The sequence below is a fragment of the Malaya genurostris genome, chromosome 2 (assembly GCF_030247185.1).
Source record: "Malaya genurostris strain Urasoe2022 chromosome 2, Malgen_1.1, whole genome shotgun sequence".
NCBI classification, from domain to species: domain Eukaryota; kingdom Metazoa; phylum Arthropoda; class Insecta; order Diptera; family Culicidae; genus Malaya; species Malaya genurostris.
Window position 1 is genome coordinate 106,223,384 of NC_080571.1, and position 21,131 is coordinate 106,244,514.

The window sequence follows — 21,131 nt, forward strand, 5'->3', positions numbered from 1 at the left end:
TATGGAACCACAAGACCTTTCATTTGAAACGAAGTTTGTCTGTAAGTAGAGATATGTCCGCTATTCGTTTGGAAGAAATGATTTTTGTCAGTTATTCTTTTTGTTTATTTCCAGAACGTTGTTTAATGTCAAACAACTACTGAATAGTTGAAACCAAAATCAGGTCCTTTGTTGGCAAAAATATATTTATAATTGTAAAAAAGAACTTGTCTAATTTTAGGATTTTGAGTAAAATCAATACACTGACGTATTGGAGCTATCGTACTCTGTTAATTAAATACATACATTCAATATAAAAACTCTATAAACTATAAAGATGCGTACAACACATTAACTGTGCATTCGAGCAAAGCTTGAATGAAAGTCGTAAAACATCGCAGTGAGATGTTTCAATCATCTCACGCACACACAGAACGCTTAGCACACTGACCATGGAAAAACATACGTGAGTGAATGGGACAGCATCGCATGCAGCAAAACTGAATGGGAGCCCACGGCCGCTGCGCTGCAAAGCGACTCCATGTTCGCACGGTACAAGTCTTCGGTCGGTCGCTCGGGAGTTTGAAGCTGAATAGTACAGTCATTTCCTCGATTAATTCGCACTCGGACGAACGTAAATGTTGAATTTTCCAGCAATGCTGGCATGGCCAGTTGTATTTTGAGACTGAAAATGGTGCCAGAAAGTGCAGTGAATCAAAAACAAAAACATGATTGATGTGAAAATTTATCCTGAAGTTGAAATGGAGCAGAAACCAAAGGTGAACATAAATTATGGTAATCTGATACAACAGTGTTGCCTGATATGTGATTGGTGGAAAAGGTCCGACAAATAAAATAGAAATTTGTGGTAAATATTTTACATACCAATGATCGATTTGATTATTAACATAAAAATCATATTCACAACATTAACAAATGTTTGAGCAAGTAAAGTGAGATGGTGCTAAAACGTAATAGCTGATACAAATGTTCTTTAGTCAATTTTTCCTTTTTCAACAGAGCAATAACCAATATAAAATGAATAGTAGTATAGCACAACACCTGCATTGGTTTTAATTCCGATGTCTTGTCAGTAAAATGCTTCGAAACATTCAAAGTGTATTAGGTAGCAGAAATTGCACGAATGATCCCGTTGGAAAATTTTAACGACTAAGTAAAAATTACTAATACAGTGTAGTGAGCACTTAGTACTTTGTAATGAATGCAATAAATATTTTTGTTCGGAGATTAGCACTGCATCAATGTGCAGTGCAGAATAATGTTATTTTTTTCCTTCCGAAAAACTTGGAAGATGAAACCAAAAAAATGAGGAAAAAATACAATTGGAAATTTTTTCCTTAAACCCGTGAAATCCATTCAAGTTCTGCTTCCAATTCAGGAAAACAGCCGATGTTGAAAAACGCAATTCCACACCTGGATGGACCTTCATATAGTTAGGAAAATGTGCTTAATCAATTGACACTTCTTTTCGGAAGCGGAGAAAACTTCTTTTTCGTTTTGCAACAATCGCTGCCTTTCTAGATTGCTTTTAGACTATATATCGAATCTTATTGCATAATGAAGTACTCGTTTTGAGCAGAGTTTACTGCAATCCTTCCTGAAATAGTGAATAATTTGCAGATGTTTCAAACAATTTTATCACATAAGAATAGCTTTATTATTCATATTATATCTATATGGTCCTGGTGGTATATCTTATCCGCAAAACGTTACATTTAACAATGTATGTATTGAAATGTATTGAATGTTTAATCGGTTCAAAATCTGAAAACTACATTGACCCATCAATTAGGACAATTTTACGACTATTTAACATTATTGATGTAAGTTTTCGGTATATTTTTTTAATTGGCTTTAATTATATCTAACAAGTCGTTGAGTGTTAATGAATATAGAAGACTGTACTAGCTAAACGTTCACCTCCAGAAAGTGTTTTTTGTCATTCGTATTTTTACTACACTAAGTCCTATTTTTTGATCAAGTGTACGAAACTGTCACTTGCCGATGACTCCTATCTTTTATATCTCATTAAACTCCTCATGATTAGAAGTTCAGAGCAAGTAAAGTACTATAAAGCGCCCGTACTGACTAAAACATCCCCCTTTTTTAGGCATTCAAGACAAAAGTTTAATCACTAACACCATCTTTTCATAAAATCTTTCTACGCAAGTTTGACAGTTGTCGTTTGCAAAATATAAACAAGAAAATTAATGCAGTTACATAGTTCTAGAACTAAATTCATGTGCTGAGTTTTTGATCAGGATTCCAACCTGAATGTTGCAACTGAACTCGGAGCCAGTCCCAGGTTTCGAATTGTGCTTTAATCCAGTTCCTGTTCCTGAATGTTCAGAATGTCTAATTGTAATAAAGTTCCTGTTCCTGAATGTCCGGAATTCAGGTCCTGGTGGAGATAAATAGATGGTGGCAAAAAGTCCTCAACAGTTGTAAATATCGAATAAATTTCACAAATCGGTTACTTTTAGACACATTAAAATATTCCCAAAGAATTATGAGAAACTCTCCTCCACTGAGTATGAAAATCTTACAAAAAATAAACAAATATGACATATTTTTTTGTATACTTCTATTCTCATTTGTTCAGCTTTAATTGTGTGTTAGAATATGTTTGTACAATTCTGGGAGTGAGTCAGTAACACATGGATCAATAAGTCCCGAGACTAAAGCAGAGATGGCGCTCGTAGTAAACCAGTAACCACGTCTTTCTAGAGTACTAACCTTTGCTTGAAACGGGTCAAAATTTTAAGTCGATGCGACCAGAAAAAGCTGAGTTATCGAGGTTGGAGTAAAGTCGTTTTGTATGATAAAACATTGTTTTTTAATGGGTAAAAACATCGTGCAAGCGAAACAATGGATTGAAAAATGTTATCCGGACTCTTGTCCATCAAAAGCAACGATTTGTCGGTGGTTCGCCGAGTTTATACGTGGTCGTACCGACACAAATGACGCGGAACGCTCGGGTAGACCTGTAGAAGCCGTTACACCGGAAAATGTAAGTGAAGTGACAAAAATTATAATGAAAGATCGTAAAGTGAAGCTCCGTGAGATTGTTGAGATGACACAGATATCATATGGAAGTGTATTTACTATTCTTCATGAAAAATTTAGCATGAAAAAGGTTTTTTCCAAGTGGGTGCCGCGATTGCTTTCGATGGAACAAAATGCACCCTGCCACAAGTCGATGAAAACAATGGCGAAATTGAACGAATTGGGCTTTGATCTGCTTCCCCACCCCTCATACTCACCAGATTTAGCCCCCAGTGACTACTGGCTCTTTGCTGATCTTAAAAAAATGCTCCAGGAAAAAAGATTTGGCTCAAATGAGGAGGTCATCGCTGAAACTGAAGCTTATTTTGAAGCGAAAGATATTTTTTTTTATAAACATGGTATTGAAAAATTGGAAAAACGTTGGAACCATTGTATCACCCTAAAAGGTGATTATGTTGATGAATAAACAAAAATTTGCAAAAAAAATGCTGTTTCCATTGTTAGTCTCGGGACTTATTGATCCATGTGTTAAAAGTTGCCAAATTCATACAATCAATCAACTAATACGAACGATTATTGATATTAAGAAGTCTGAAAGGAGCATGTAAGTTTTGTTCGTATTCACGTCCTCCAGTTAAGTCTCCGACATTACGATACATTACATTACGACATTCGATATTTTTGTGTAAGCGACTTTTCGTCTGATTTCAGTAGTAGGAGTTTTACCCTTATACCATTCGAAGAAGTTCGTCGAGATAAGGAGTCATTAATTTCGCTCGAAGATGGCTTAACTGTGTGCTACAAACTTTGACTCATATGAACATGCTCCCACATAAGGTTTATGAATTTCGTTTGGATCTGACTTCTGGTTCCGGAGCTACAAGATGATATATCAAATGAAATAAAAACAACGTCACTCATTTTGCTAGGCTGAACCGATTTCGTCCACCTAACATTCAAATAAAAGGTCTTAAGGTCTCGTGAAAACTACTTGTTTTTTAATCAGATTCGACTTCCGGTTCAGGAGATACAGGGTGATTAGTATAAAAATTTCACATACATTTATCCGGTTTATCGGGTTCACAGATGTTGAGTCGACGATCAAATAAACTTATATCAGTTTTACCGGTATTCGGTTTTCGCTCCCGGAAGGTATCCAAAAATTTTATACAGAACGCTCTACGATTTCTCTAAGGCTACACGAATTTTCAAAAATTCCAAATCTAATTAAGTGAATTTATCTGACTTTGGCTATATCGATTTCCGAAAGTATCTGGTATAGAGAAACTAAAAGAAGGGCAAAACGAATTTGATAAACAAAAATGCAAATTAAAATAAACTTGACAAAAACTTTAAAGAACTTAAACTTCTACATCTCATGGAATGCTTAATCGATTGTCACACGTTTAGATTAAAAGGCATAATTTTAAAATTTCAAACAATTTCTATCTTTATTTCGTCTTGCAATTTCAAAATTTAAATTACAATTCATTTAAAACGACGGTCATAAAAATGATTTCATAAAAACTAAACACAACGAAGGATATTCAAGCGAAAAACACATGCTGATTGATAAAAAAAGGTATCATCTCACTGCTAGGTGGATTAAGCACGTTTTTTTTAAATAGGGATTACTCTATTGTCTGAAAGTTGTTTTGACAGTGTAAAGTGACGTTTCTACTCAGTATTGTTTGGCAAACCATCATGAATAGGTTAACTCCAGGAAGCGTTCCCAAACCATGGAAATTTATTTTCAAAATCAGTCTTCAATTAAAACTGTGGACTTCCGGTGAAGCTCTCAAATTGGTGAAAATTCGAGTATTTCGCAAGAAAGAAAGGATTTTCAGCCGTACTTTGACGATTCGACGCAGCCACACAGCGAGAGTTTCGCTTGTAGTCAAGTGAAAATAAAGTCCATTGGACTATAAACGAAAATTAACTGGCAATCGAGCCTTAGTTGCTGTGCCATCAATTCGGCGTCATCTCAAGTGAGGTGACGCCAACCAGAAAAGAAGAAGAATTAAAACTGTTTATAGCGCAAAATTCTCTTCAGTGATGAGGCGCATTTTTGATTGAATGGATGCGGCAACAAGCAAAATTACCGTATTTGAAGCAAAGATAATTTACACGCAGTTCAAGAATTACCGATGCATCCCGATAAATGTACTGTTTGATGCAGTCTACAGAACCATGATCAATGAATTTTTGTTACCAAATCGTTAAGTTCAACAGGATGGTGCCACTTTGTCATACCACGGCCAAAAAAATCGACTTATTAAAAGAACATTTCAACGACAACATTATTTTGAGAAATGAACCGGTGAGTAGGCCTCATCGTTCGTGTAATTTGGCGCCACTCGATTATTTTTAGTGAATTGATTGGTTTATGTGAATAAATCAGCAACGATCAGCCATGGATGCTCTGAAAACCAATATTCAACGTGTCATTGCTAAAATACACCCTCAAATACTTGAAAAAGTGGTCGAAATTGGACCTCCAGAGCGACCTTTGTGAAAAATAGTCGTGGCGGTCATATGACCGAAATCGTATTTAAATGTTAAATGCCAAGAAACTGTATAACAAATAAAATAAATAATTTGGCCATTTCATTATTTGGCATGTTTTTATATAAATTTCAAATCAGCAAGCTCTTAAAAAACGCATAAACATAAAAAGTACATAAAACATAAATTTTATCGCGATAAAAATTAAGTCGCACACAGTTAAAAATATTTCGTGAATTTACGTGAATTTCCATGTTACTATTGATTTACATGCCGTGTAAATTCCATTATTTCTTTCTGTCTATATTTATCAGTGAAACACAGTCAATTTCGATGCGTCCGCCATTTTATCCGCTTTGAGTGACGTGGTCGATTTAAGATCTTTATATGACCCACTGTCCTCAGGCCTTAAGGATGAAATTAGAATATTTTTCAGAACTCACGCGCATCTTCTATGATTAACACTCAAACGCTCGGGTAGGGATTTTCAACGAATTTGTTTTTTTTTTTCAAAAAATCATAACTCTTGATACCGTTGATCAATTTCGATGCGTCCAGTGTCAAAAAAAAAACAGATTTTCTTCTAGTCCATGCTGACTCATACGGAACCGCAGCGGTCCAAAAACACTGGAGTTATTCCAGATCGCGTTGGGGTATGTCTGTTCTGCCGTTAGAAGTATGTTATGAAGGTGGCAAAAAGTAGTTGATCAAACAGCTCTAAGTGGAAAGTACTTTGAATTTACATCAAAATCTCGAAAATATGCAGATCAACTAAACTGGAGTTCCCAAATTAGTTTTGAAAGTCTTTTAACAACTTGAAAAGTCCTGAGATGAAATGCCATGTCAAATTTCAAGCACAATTCTATGGGACCACAATCCGGAATTGTACATTGCATTTTATGAGCTCTAGTAAGTCCTTCACATTTTATACAATTTCCGTATTAATCCTAATACTTCATACTTATATAAAATTTTATGTATCAAAAACTTCTAACGGCAGAACAGACATACCCCAACGCGATCTGGAATAACCCCGGTGTTTTTGGACCGCTGCGGTTCCGTATGAGTCAGTATGGACTAGAAGAAAATCTGTTTTTTTTTTTTTTGACACTGGACGCATGAAAATTGGTCAACGGTATCAAGAGTTATGATTTTTTGAAAAAATAAATTCGATGCACATCCTCTCATTCTGCAATCAATGCAGAAGACGATAGCACCTAGTCGACTTCGGAGCCGAAAGTAGGATCCGGATAAAATTTAATATCAATCCATGAAACAGATGACATCTTACCTCTTTTTCTCCAATTTTCAAAAATTACGATTTTCGTGTAAGGTATCAATCAGAATTGAAGTGTGATTAAAAAATCTCTACTTCCCCAGAGAAATTATTGATTGCAAATGAAGACAATTTGGATCTCCATTATTTTCATTTGCAATTGGATTAGAAGATTTCTCATAGATGCCGAGTTGTTACCAAAAATCAATCAACAAATAATTCGTTGTTCTATGTCAACACCCTTAGCTTGGCAGGCCTGGTTACCTTACAAAGGCAGTGCTTATAGTTATCAACGATAGAATCCGACTGGGCAAGCAGTGCCCATGCAGTACCGTCCCGTAATCACTAAAAAAGCAATAAAAAATGACATCATCATTGGAATGTATATCAATCATGCTCTCGGGTCATCGGTCAAATGTTCGTTCAACTGGTAGACTACGATCACAACAATGCCATAAAACAGAATACATTGTTGGGAGAACCTATGTTCGATCCATTACTCCCATCTGCTAATAATTTCACTGCAGTCAAAGGTTCACCCAACAAAACACTGCATTTATCATCATCTTGCCTCAGTCCCTGTGTAATGACGGCTTTCCGGTCAATTCAGCGCTACAATAGGAACAGGTGTGCACTGTTGGGCTCTGCATGGAAAGATTCGATAACTGTGCCAAACAGTGCCAAAAGGTAACTTCCGGACGCGGTTGCTACTGGTACTGGTGGTGTTTGCTGTCATTGCGTTGTTACTATGCTTATGCTGCTCCACCACCACCACCACCACCACCACAACCATCACAACCGGAGCGGAATTTGTAACCCGGTTTAATGACTCACTACTGGCCCCCTAGAGAATTGTGTTCGGGTCTTCCGCTGGTGTCGTTTTGCTTACACGTCGTAGGTAGGCATAACACTTTTTAGCGGATGGATTTGAGCTAGCTTAGTGTTTAATTTTGGTTGTTGTTATTGCTGTGAGTGTGCTTATGGCTTATTCTGTGGCATTTGCTCAGAGTAGCCTTGCCAAGCAGCTGCCAGTCCGTAACTGTGTTGAAGAAAAAAATAATATTAGCAGCATGTCGGTCACAAACCACATGAAACTGTTCCGGTGGTCAGTTTCGTTTGTAAATGAACAACTTCCATGGTTTCGGTTTGTGAGTAACATTAAAATGCTACAACATTATGTAAAACCATAGGAAGTAAAACAACCGATTTTGAATTTCAAGTTTAAGGCAATTCAGAGAATAGTGTTTCTCTGTCTTATAATTGTTGGTAGATTATTCATCCATGTTCATCCTATCTCTGCAAAAAAAGTTCAATTAATTAATCAAAAAGCAATTAAAACGCTTAATGCAGTTATACGAAATTAGTTTTGTATGAAGTATTGAACGTCCAACATCCTTCAATCGCTTACCTTTTCCATGAGAAAAAAAAACTATTTTTTCACTTGTTGAATTCCACTAATAGAAAAGCTCGTGCAATCGAATATGACTGACCTTTGAAAATCCTCGTTTTTTTTTCAAATGGACAAATCCTACAGGAAAGTGTTGTATGAGGAATTTTTACAAAATTAGTCAAGTTTTCGAATAAAAACATGGAAAAAATTATAACCGACTCCTACACTGAAAAATATCGATTTTGAACATTTAAAGTCGATTTGCATTCATAATTTAATTTAAACTTTCAAATAAGCGAGTGATCGTTGCTTGTGGATAATTTAAACTAAAGTATGAAAGACAAAGCCCTACACTCGCATAGAAATACGCCCTAATATACAAGATTAGGTCAGGATCACTCCGCATGTGTGAGCAATTCCAGAAATGCTTAGCAGATCATCAGACTCGGACCTTCTCCGATTTGGATGAAACTTTGCACATGGCTTCAGTATGGAAAACCATAAGTTTTGAACCGATGGAGAGGTTAATCCGACTCACGACTGATTTTTAAAAAGGGCGTGTGCATTTTTGCATTTCACCAAAATTGCCTTTTTTTAATCGTTGTAACTCAGAAAACGTTAATTGTACAAAAATGGCGTTCAGGAAGAAGTTTTAGGGAATCAATAGGGAACTCTAAAAAAAATTTACACTGAAAAAAATTGATTTTTTTCTCAATAATTTCAAAATGAATCAAAAAACTTAAATAAAAAAACAGGGTTTCGATTTCTTTTGTGATAATTTTCATTTAGAAGCTCTTATTAAAACCTACAGATTGATGGCTATCCCATTCGTTCTATTTGAAAAATGAAGAAGTTACAGCTAAAACAATTTTCAGATATTTTCGAAATGATTCATGTACATGTAATAATTGTAGATATAGCAAGCAAATAAACAATCCATGGAAATATAAAAAAGGTGTTATAATTAAAAATCCTAGTATCTCAAGAACAGCTACTTTTAGAAGAAAGGACATCATGGACAAATTTATTACCTTCAACCAAGTAGAATAATATTCAACTGTTTAAACGATTATCTTTCAACGAGAACTTGAAATTTCCAATATATCTGTAAATTGTTTAAGCTGTAACTTCTTCATTTTTCAAAAGGCACGAATGGGATAGCCATCAATCTGTAGGTTTTAATAAAAGTTTTTTGGTTCATTTTGAAATTATTGAGAAAAAAAATCAAATTTCAATTTCAGTGTATATTTTTTTTTAGAGTGCCCTATTGATTCCCTACAACTTCTTCCTGGACGCCATTTTTGTACGATGAACGGTTTCCGAATTACAAAGAGACCCATAAACTGTTTTAGCTGTAACTTCTTCATTTAGCAAAAGGAACGGATGGGATAGCCATCAATCTGTAGGTTTTAATAACAGTTTTAAAATAAAAATTATCAAAAAAATTTTAAACCATGCTTTTTTTATTTAACTTTTTCGGATTATTTTGTAATTTTTTCAGTATATATTTTTTTTGCCCAATCGATTCCCTACAACTTCTTCCTGAACGCTTTTTTTGTACAATCAACGGTTTCCGAGTTACAATTTGAAAAAGGCAATTTTGGTGAAATGCAAAAATACATAGCTTATGATCAAAAAAGAACCGGAATTTTCATTTTAAAAATCCCGCATTTGTCCAATCGGTAAACTATTATTCTCTTAACGTTGGCAACACTTTTATACACATTCTGTCAAATTTTGACGCATATCGTACGATTAGTTTTTGTTTGGCGTCTATACAAAGAAGTTGAAAAATGTTCGTGTGGCGATTTTTATAATGGATGAAAATTTAGAACAACGTGCGTGCATCAAATTTTGTGTTGCAAATGGATTTAAGTGTTCCGAAACGTTGAAAATGTTAGAAAAGGCCTTTAGTGAATCGTGTCTAGGAAAAACACAGGCATACGAGAGGTATAAATGCTTCAAAGGTGGTCGTACAAGCTTGGATCATGATGAGATCCCTGGCCACCCAACAACATCTGTTACTGAAGAAAACATTGAATCGGCGAAGCAAATCGTGTTGCAAAATCGTTCTGTACCGATTAGAGAGATTGCTGTGTTGTTGGGCATCTCTTATGGATCAGCAGAATACATTTCAACTGATTTTTTGGGTTTGAAACGCGTCGCTTCTCGGCTGGTGCCAAAAAAGCTGAATTTCACGATAATGCGCCGGCTAACACAGCGTTAGTTGTGTCGCAGTTTTTAGCCAAAAATTCAACCAATATCATCAACCAAGCACCGTGCTCTCCAGATATGGCCCCGTGTGACTTTTTCCTCTTCCCCAGACTCAAATTGCCATTGCGGGGAACGCGTTTTGAGACCATAGAGACCATAAAAGAGAATTCGCTGCATGAACTAAAGGCCATACCTTCGACGGACTATAATACTTGTATGGAAAAAGTGATCAATCGTTGGCATGCATGTATTGCCGCAGGAGGAGAGTACTTCGAAGGCCATAATAAAGAAATTTATTAAAAATTGAATTTTTGCGTTTTTAAATAAAATTCCGGTTCTTTTTTTATCATAAGGTATATCTCCGGAACCGGAAGTCGGATCGGAATGAAATTCAATAGCAGGCTATGGGACTATAAGACCTTTCATTTGAATCTTTTTTTGTGAAAATCGGTTTAGCCATCTCTGAGAAAAGTATATTTTTGTTTTTTTGTTACATACTTTTGTTTTGTTACATACGCACACACATATTTTTGTTACATACGCACACACATACACACACACGGACACACACAGACATTTGCTCAGTTCGTCGAGCTGAGTCGAATGGTTAAAAAGTCGATTTTCACAGTGATTGCATAGCCTTTCTAAATGAGAAAGGCAAACATTATATCATGTCCAAACCGAAAACTAAACTGAACTGAAAGTCATTGTCATTCAAAATTTCGATTCCTAACCCCACACATAGGGTCAGAAAGTTTTTCTGGCCCGAAGAGGTGCATGACCTTAAGGTTAAAACTTCTACAGTTGAAATAGAACAGAAACTACAAGGATAAAATAAATGATTCTTCAAAAGTGCTAGACGTAGGACGGGTAGGCTTTAAGGTCTGAGGACAGAGGGTCGCGTGTTGAGTTTTAAATCGACCACGTGGCTCGCTCAATTCCCTTTGCGCATCGTATTTCTCTTGAACTCTCTCGTATATGAGCGAACTGTACCGGGTTGCCTACATACATTTTATTATTTTGATGAGAAGTTTTATCACATGAATCTATCGTATGGGTTGGACATTACATGGATTCCAATGAAAAATGAAAAAATATTCATTGTTCACAAATATTGAATGTCTGTGTGTTTGGCTGCCTTGTCAAGCCAATTTTATTTCTCTCTCCTGTTTTAGAATGCTATCAGGAAACCAAAGCGAGAAAAATGGCGGATGCATTGAATCTGACTTTGTTTCACAGCAAAATACAAGACTTTATTTTTATCGCGATAACATATATGTTTTTATGTACTAATCGCATCTAAACAAAATTATCTAGACTTTGTCACGGTAGATTTATGATACAAGCCTTCAAAGCCGAGATATTCGATGAACAAGTAGAGGTATGCATTTCCGAGCGTTCCAATTTTTAGCAGTTCTTTAGTCATAAAAAAATACAACACGACTGCTAAACTCAATGAATCATTCTGAAAATTTCACAGAATATTCTCAACCAAATTTCGAAGACATTGTCAGGTAGGTGTTTCTATATTCTGCACCGTTTCCAAGAAAATTTAATTTGAAACGGGAAAATATCAAAAAACCTACCACTTTACGGTACTGTTCTCAGCCCTTAAGGTGAATTGTAGCGGAATGCGAAAATCGCGTTTTTGATCAATTATTCAAAACCTAGACCGATTTTCGAAAAACCAAAAACACTTAAGTTTTCTAAATCAAATTTTTCATAACCAAGTATTATTAGAATTTTGAAATTTTGCTTTGCCGAGCTGTAATTGGTTTTTGAAATGTATAAATGGTCACTGTTCCGTCCCACGGGGATTATTTTAGAAATGAAAAGTACTGTTTGTAGCAGAATTGTACAAAGAATCTGAAAATGCAACTCAAAATTATAAAATTTTAGCTAAAACAACCGAAAATTGAAAAAGTTTACATAAACTTTTCTGCATTTTTTTATTGCTTGCGCACTGCTGTTTCGTATTGAGATGGTGTGAGAAATGCACGGTGGGCACGATGGCATTATATCGTGAGCAAAAATTACTTATCAAATAATGACGCGAATTTATGCAGTATTAGGTTTTGTGTTGAAATAAAAACGAGTTGAATACAATAAAATGAATATTGTAAGAAATCATTTATTTATTAAGTAGCTGTCATTTATAATGCTAATAATGTCCAACTCTGTTGAGTTCAATGCATTGATGTTGCTGAAGCAATAATGCTTGGCTGTGTAATATCGTAAAACAGGTATTATTTTAGATTGTAGCAATTTTTATAGCAAAACTAAAACTTCAACATTGACAAGCTACTGAATGAAATGAATACAAGCCAAGTATTATCGTTCATTAACCTGATATTGATGTCAACATCTCATAAGGTCACATAAATCAATGAGAGTTTCTCTTTGTTTACTTTCTCTTTTGTTAATATCTCCTTAATTTTCATGTGTACTTACAAAATTTTCGTATATATTGATAGACAATATTCCCATGTTTCTAACAGTACCAAATATGTAATGAACATTTCTATAATAACGCAGATATAGTCGAAAGAGAAAGTAAACAAAAAGAATCTGTCAATTGTTTTTAGGCCCTTTTCAAATGTTGACGTCGATATACAAACAAACTGATAAACATTGAGGGTCAGCTTCGAGCCAGTCAGCATGGAAAACTTATTGGAATTCATTGGTTTTTCAATTGTTATGAATACAATGAATCAACGCTTGATTTTGCTTTCAAAATCGATTGAATAATAAGGAACTACGAAATAACTTTATATTCAATTTCGTGCCCCAAATATGTGCTTAAGCAAAGATTCACTAAATAATTTTAAGTGCATGATATGATGAACTATTAGTTATAATTGGAATGTATTCCAATAATGTAATCTAAGAAATTATTAAACTATTGATGATTTCTGGCACTGGAGGCCAGATGCTGTTTGGTCTTAGGTTCGTTATCGTTGAAACAGACATTTCTAGACTCATCATGCTATATAATTCCGAAAGTCGCTTCCGAAAAAAGTTAATGGTGAATAATTTTACGTAAATTCTATCTCATCGGCGGGAAGGGCCTGGTGAACGACTGGCAAAGATATCGAAAATACTTGAATGTTCTCTTGTCTTCAATCGTTCTTTTGAAGGAGAATCCATGTCAATTCATATACATAACAATAACCTCATGTTAATCATTCATAATTACTCATGATTTATAGCTCCAGTGTAAGAGTAATCACTAACAATAACGATTGAATTAGCATATATTCAAAGTGTGAAGAATTCAAAAATCCATTATGTCCAGTCTTTTTTACAAGCCAATATAACGAGAGGTAAGCCCACTGCGCTCAATCATTGAAAAAAAGTTCTTGTTTCTATGTGTCCGTTTTTCTTGGTACGCTTTGTGCGACGGTTCGTTCAACTGAAGCGGATAAAATATTGCGCGCATTTTATGACGCTACATTTCACCTTAAAGGCATTTTTTAAACTTTGAACTGGCCGATTCAGGTATGGTCATTTAGGGGTTCCGGAATTGGTCAGTATAACCCGAAAACAACGTTTTCGTTCGGCACGTCAGGAAAGACGTGGTACTTCGGTACCAAAAATATAAGTATTTTGCAAGTAGCATTAACTTTACGTCTGCTTAGCGGTTCAAGTTGAGCTGTTTAAGCTTGCAATAAGCAGTTCAATTTGAACAGCTCTGCACTGACGAGTCTAAGACGAAACGTAAAGAAAAGTAAAAACGGCTTTGTACGCTAAACACAAACATAGGCTAACCCCTAAATGAATAAAAACATGTTAAAATTTGTATATTTCACGGTTTTACGATTGCTACAGAATAGTTATTTTTGTTGGATATGTTAGACAAGTGATTTCACGTGTTTTTGTAACGAATGTTAAAATCATTCATATTACTGCTTGTGAAACCAACTCAAAAACCTGAAAGGATTATGCTTTAACTCGGTTTTATTACCTGTTTTATTAGTACACTATGTTCATTTGAACAGTTTCATATCCGGATTTCTCATAACAAATATTACTACTGTAAAACATATCAAAAAAGAAACTTGTTGCACATAACACAAGCCAAGTGCGCTTTTCCAATTTCAGAATCGTGGCGAGAAGAGTTAAGAAATACAATATAAGATCAATGTTTGCTACTTGGAAAATTTTCACATAGTGACCTTTAGAAAGCTATAGGTAGGGGAGTGTTTAGTTTTTAAGCCAAACATTTTAATTAATAAAACCAAATGACGTTTTATATACACCTTTGGAAAGATATTCAAAACACATTATCCGAAGAACTATGACTAATTACATGATGAGGTGTTTTTGCACAACACAAAATGGGTACAAATTTTGTGTTGTGCAAAAACACCTCATCATTTGGGTATGAGACGTTTAGTTGAGACTCCCGTTTGCCAGCACTTTAAATAGAATTGCTTTCGTAATGCAAACGGAACAATTTCACTTCCCTATTGAATTTAGGAAAACACTTCCAAAGACGACTTATGATGTCTTTTTTTAAACTTTTGAGATCCTCTTAGAGAAAGGTTGGTAAGCAATGAGTCTAAGAATAACGAAGTTGCTTTTAATTCCACCCTCCACGCAATTTTATGCTCACACCCACGCAGCCAAAATGCCACAGTGCACCGTAATTGGGTTTCCCGTATGACAATAAAAGAACTTTCTGTTCGACACAGTAGCACACAGTTAATGAATAATAAATTCAAATTCATTGGGAATCCTACACCACCGGTAATACAGAAATATCTTCGACAATAGCCCATTCATTGAATGACGAACATTTCTGTACCTATATAAAGCCGTCATGCGAATTCCGTTCTCTCATCCCCGAACGCGTTCGCGGCTGCATTCCCCGAGTAGCGGAAATTAAGGGAAACCATCACAAAGGAAACCCGCCAGCTGCCTGCGACTGCCCACTTCCTTTTTCCTGTGACATCGGTTCGGCCGCACAGGGCAAACAAAGGAAACGAACGCCCCCGGACAGGACAGGAGGCCGCATAGCAAAGAAGGAAGCCAATTCGCATATCCTGACAGTGAATGTGGATGTGGTTACCTTAACCCAGCCGAAGGGATGCCTGAACTCTATCCGGTTGATGGTCGGGTCGGTGAGCTGTTGTCCACTTGTCAATCAATCCGACGCCGACTCACTCAGAATCTTCTCGCTTATAGTTTTGCTCCCCTCGTTCCGCGTGCTGTCTTTCTCCTCCTTGCCCTTCACTGCCCGTACTGCCATTGACAGGCTCGCGCGTAACCCCACTCCTACGTTTCGTCGACGAGATAATCAAATGTGTTGTGCTCGCCTTTGTATGAAAAAAAAACTATGAATGAATTTACATGAATGAATGGAATCGTCGTTGCGTTCCTTCAGTACGTTCATACGGTGTCGAAGTGCTCGTAGGTTTTCTCTCTTCCACACACCGAGTCTCTCTTCTCTCTTTCGCACTCAACACTTCGAACTCTTCCATCTGATCTGCCAACGACCAGCGAAACCGTGAATGTGGGTAGATAAGACCCAGGCAGGCAGACACACTCAGACTACACTTCTTACGGTGGGAGACGACGACGCACGACTACGACAAACGAATGATGCATGAGAAAGCGACTCAATCGTCACGTTTGACCAGTTTGTGCTTCACCAGCATCGTCGTCGGTTGCATTTTTTCCTTCATTCGCGCGACGCAGACCTTCCTCGGTGATACGGTGTGAGTGTTTGTTTGTTGGCGTTTCACTCTCGTTCGGTATTTTCGACCGAAACGAATTCCGAAGAAAATCAACAAATAATATTATGTATCCACCAGCTTACTTACGCCAGGTGTTGAACTAACGCCATCCACCTACTACATAAATTAGGAATGTGAAGACCTCGGAATATTAATTTGCATATTTTTTCTACTCTGTTCTTCCTTTCGTTTCAGCCGAGTATTAAATTATGCAGTTTTGCCGTCTGTTTGTTCCGGAACATGCGCGGGTGGTAATGCCTTGCAGCTCTGCTGATTGAGAACGAAGGATCATTACGACAGTGTGCTTTAGTTATACAGTGGCAGAAAAGAACATCACCGTAGCAAAGTAATGGACCAGCTTGTCGCACTGGATATATTTTCCAGAGCCTTGACGAATCAGAAGAAGTTGCAACTGTGGCTGAGGAACGGTGAAGAGACGACGGTTGTCTAGTACCAACATCCTGTCCTTTCTGTGAGAACCTTCAGGAGTGTGTCCATACTGGCTACAGTCCTATACTAGTTGTGCAATTGTACCTACTGGGCGCATATAGTAGTGGTGTTTCCCAATTTCGTATGTGTTAGTGTTATTAGAAATTTCTGAATCAAACAGTTTTGCCAGTGTACTGGAATGTGTGCGAGCCAAGTCGAAGAAGAAAAGAAAAACCGTTCGTGATTTGTTATGAATAAAAGTACTGCGAGAGTGGTTTAGTGTCAGTGTAGGTAATTGATTCATACAGCGGTGATCGCACGCATACAAAGCATAGCTCATTCTTCCGGAGCAGCGGCGGCAGCAGTTTTGTGTATACATATTTGCAGTCTAGTTATGGATTCAATATGGCTGTCGACACACGCAAAGCTCGTGTTGAGGAGCAATTAAAAATAAAAATAGGTGAGTTGTGATGTGCTTTTATCTTGCAATGTTACTCATAATCGATACTCGAAACTGTGCCAAGTGAGAATACAATAGTGTGAATGCTTTCCACCCCGGTCCAGGCAGGTAGCACGGTTTGCTGCAATCCGAAACAATACGCAGATTTTTTCCAAAAGAAATCTGCAGCACTCTGCTGCCTGATTCCGTCCTTCGGCTACGACGTTTGCTCACACAAACGTACAGGAGGAAAGTGCCTTCCAGTGGAATCAGTGTTCGCCTCAAGGTATTAGTGAAATGAAATGTCAACAGAGAGCGAAGCAAACGAAAATCAACCGAAAAACTATCAATCGACCAGAACGGTGAATTACTCAATGGGCGACAAAAACACTGACACCAACACACATCCCGTAAACGTTTCTCATGCAATAGAGGAAGCAGAAGCCCCTGCTCTGGAACAGGTGGTGAAATAATCCTGTTTTTCTGGTCTTACTCCTCGTGGGAACGAACTGAATTCCTACCGGGACAGCTGCATCGACAGGAAGTGCGGGCTGGTCATGTTTCCCGACTCAATTTCGGTGTCTTACACCGTCCCCGCCGTGCGTTGTATGGTGGTGTGATAGCACGCAGGGTACGAAATCCGAGCCGCTGCTGCTGACCTACACGATTCGAATGGTTTTTGCAACCGTATCAACGGCGGCCTGAAAATGAGCCACTTCGCAATCGCTTCTTTTTTTTTCATTCTCTGTTGACAGAAGATCGAGTTCGCATTCCACCAGAAAAATAATTGAAACAGATAACGGATGGAATGCGGAACATCGGTTAATTGGACACAAAATGCCAAAATGATATGACGATCCAGTCGAGCTGTTGGCGATCGTAAAAATTGTTCGGGTTTGGGCAAGAAAGTTATCAGCAGCGCAGGTCGTAGCCCACGAGGCGAAGCTTACGGTTTCGAAGATAGAAGATTGGTTCGCCGAACAATACTGAAAAAGTGAGATGTAGTGATGGGTGACGACTGTTCCGTTGCTCGAGTCAATGTTTGGAAACGTAGTGGTAATGTTGCAAAACGATTTAATTGTTTTGACCAACACGTGCTAAACTGAAGTGGCAGGAGAAAACATTTGATACATTTATAAACCGGTAGGCAGCATGTTTGTTCTAAAAGTGGATATTAATAATGCATTGGCACTTGTGCAATGTGGTATTTTATGGAACGTTTCGTGTGTTCCACCGTGACGGAACGAAATTTACTGCACGTACATAAGGTCGATCTGGAACCGGGTTGCCTTTCAACTGATTTCCGTTGGGTTGTTACTTTTGATGCACGTTCCAACATCCGTTAAATTAATCAGCAATGATCTTCACTTGGAATTAAGTATTCGCTTCCATCGGAAATATTAGCTTTTTTACTCCAGGTTTGAAAAAGCGATAGCGATCATCTGAACATGAAAGTTTCATAAAATTATTTACAAATGGTACAGAGAAAGGATGACCTCCAAGGAAATAATTCGGGCTGGACTTTCGAAATAACCATGTTCCAAACTGTGGTTCTAGATTCAAGCTAGACCTTTGATTATCGTTTGTGCTCGCTCGAAAAGGCACTAGATTGTAGAAATTCTGTGTTATAAAATCAGAACAAAATACAAAGACTCGATTATTTTACTGCTGAAATACTAGTGAAGATCAGCATACATTACAAAAATTTATCGGTTTTCGCATATAAAGCATACAATTTAGAACATTTTGAATTTGATAACTTTTTCCTTTTAAAATTATTCAGATTGTCGTTGGTAATATTTTCCGGCTATTGCGCCGAAGTACAATGCCTTTCATGATGTCCCGGATGTAAGCGTTTTGACTTGAATATGCAGCTGGTCCTGTGAATTATTCGAACTTAGAACCCTCGAAGCTGACTGTCAGAACACAAAAAATATTCATTTAGGGGTAAACCTAAGGTTGTGCTTAGGGCACATAACCGTTTTTACTTTCCTTTTCGTTTTGTCTTAGACTCGTAGGTGCAAAGCAGTTCAAATTGAAGTGCTTAATGCAAACTTAAACAGTTCAACTTTAACCGCTAAGCAGACGTAAAGTTAATGCTATTTGTAAAACACTTATTAATTGACACCGAAGTGTCATGTCTTTTCGTGCCGAACGAAAACGTTATTTTCGGCTAATACTGGCAAATACCACATAAATTCATGAATATTTCGTTACGGAACACTGCACAGAGCTGGCCTAGTGTAAGGGTAGGCATATAAACCACAAAAAAAAATTCAAAATTTTGAAAAAGCCTCTAAATATTATCTTCCTTACAATGAATGAAACTTGAATAAATGAAGTTAAAAGAAACTAATTAACTCCAAGTAGCTTAAAGTGGGTAGTAACGACACCCACATTTGTGTTGATAGAATTTACTATAAATATCAAAGTGACTTTGGTAGCTTTGAATTGCTGAAATTTGCGACATACCTTCTGATCAAAATTGACCCGGACTGGTCCATTTAAACCGCGCGCGTGAGTTCAATCGGTAATTTTTTTTTCTCCTAGGTTGGTAAAACCTTCTTTGACAATCCTGTTAAGTTTGAGCGGGATATGTCAATTAGTGTGTGTTTGGCAGTTGGTTTGTTTACGACACGGAAAATTCTGGCCGATTTTTTACTATGGAAAAATGTTTGGTGGAAATTTTACGTTTAAAATGGAATTTCGGTTACGTAATCATTAAAAATATTGCAGAAATGTTTTGGAAACTTGCAGAAACCGCAAGTTTTTAGGTGACATAAAGCATTCAGTGAGGGTCGTGAGATCGTAGAAAAGTTGTCTAATGCTGCTCGCTCGTTCACTTCTGTTAACTACGATAACATTAGGGAGATAGCAGAGGATCTTAACATCTCTTATAGATCGACTCAGCACATTTGGGTTAATGTTTTGGGTATGGAACACGTCGAAGCGTAGATCGTACCGAAAGAACTGAATTTTTTGCATAATGGTGACTGAATTTTTGTCTAAACACGAAACAAAAGCCTTAGTTAAGCCACCGTATTCGCCAGATTTGACCCCCTGTGACTTCTTCCTATTTCCAAAACTTAAATATCCACTCCCGGGAACGCGCCATGACTCGAACGAGAATTTGACTGCTGGAATGCTTGTATTTGTTCAGAAGGGGCTTATTTTCAAGGCGATTTTAAAGAACTTTGCTAAAATCTTAATCTTTTTTTGTTTATTCGGACCGGGTCAGTTTCGATCATAAGGTGTACATCATCAGTTTCTTCCGTAACACTGCTAAACTAGTTTGTGTGGAAATTTGCGCTGGCTCTATCGCAATATTGCTTTAGAAAATGAAAAGAAAGTATCCCTCAAATTTTTTTTTTTCGAAAATAATCAATTCTTATGTCAGAACACAGGCGGATTTTAATGTGGAACACATTTTTGTTTTCTATATAGGGGTGCAAATTAGAAACTCAAGAAAAATATACGTAGAAATGTGGTCAGGTTTTGAACAATTACAGCTCAGTCAATTTTGTATCAATTATTAATATTTTGTCACCATTTGATTGGAAATATTTCTACGTATTGATTTGAATGTTCATAGCCATGTATTTTTAATTTTATATCATTGAAATGTTGATTAAAACCTAGCAGTGTCCTATTTTGTCTGCAAAAAATCTCCGGCATACCGGATTTCCCTGCCATAGTCGACGGTTTTGAAGGAGTAAGCGATATATTAAAGGGTCTGATTGGTCAATCGATGCTAAAGCGAAGCTGTTGGATGCACGCGAATCTATAAAAATAAGCAAAATTATAGCTAACGTTTCAGTCCTACGAGTAGAATGCTAGACAGCAAGACAAAAAGTGCCATAAAACGATTTGAAGCTTTAATTGGTATGCTCTAATCTTGTGCCACGCAAGTTCGGATGAAATTCCATGTTATGTTGTTTCGCCTGAGAAATTGACAACTACCCCACGGTGAATTTGGAGTGCATAAGAATTATTTCCAATTTATATAAGATGAACTCGATTGATATTGAGAAAAAGTTTATCGCTTGAACCGAAATCGCCGAATGGTAGTAATGGTAGAGAAACGCTATAAAAATAACTGCTTGCATACAAAACTTGAACACATGCTTGGCGAAG

The 21,131-nt window shown here is 36.9% G+C and overlaps 1 protein-coding gene across 5 annotated transcripts in view; it reads left to right on the top strand.

Moving 5' to 3' along the window:
* The first annotated feature begins 512 nt into the window (after positions 1 to 512).
* The window catches only part of LOC131427387 (GTPase-activating protein), an 87,175-nt gene continuing 66,556 nt past the window's right edge, over positions 513 to 21,131 (top strand). The window contains exons 1-2 of one of the 5 annotated variants that reach the window (XM_058590529.1): positions 513 to 847; positions 16,325 to 17,018. In XM_058590529.1, coding sequence (XP_058446512.1) covers positions 16,964 to 17,018 — 55 coding nt within the window. In that variant the 5' untranslated portion in view covers positions 513 to 847; positions 16,325 to 16,963. Of the gene's footprint in view, positions 848 to 15,989; positions 16,222 to 16,324; positions 17,019 to 21,131 lie in introns of those variants that run through there. The other 4 variants (XM_058590533.1, XM_058590531.1, XM_058590532.1 and 1 more) reach the window with 4 other exon arrangements.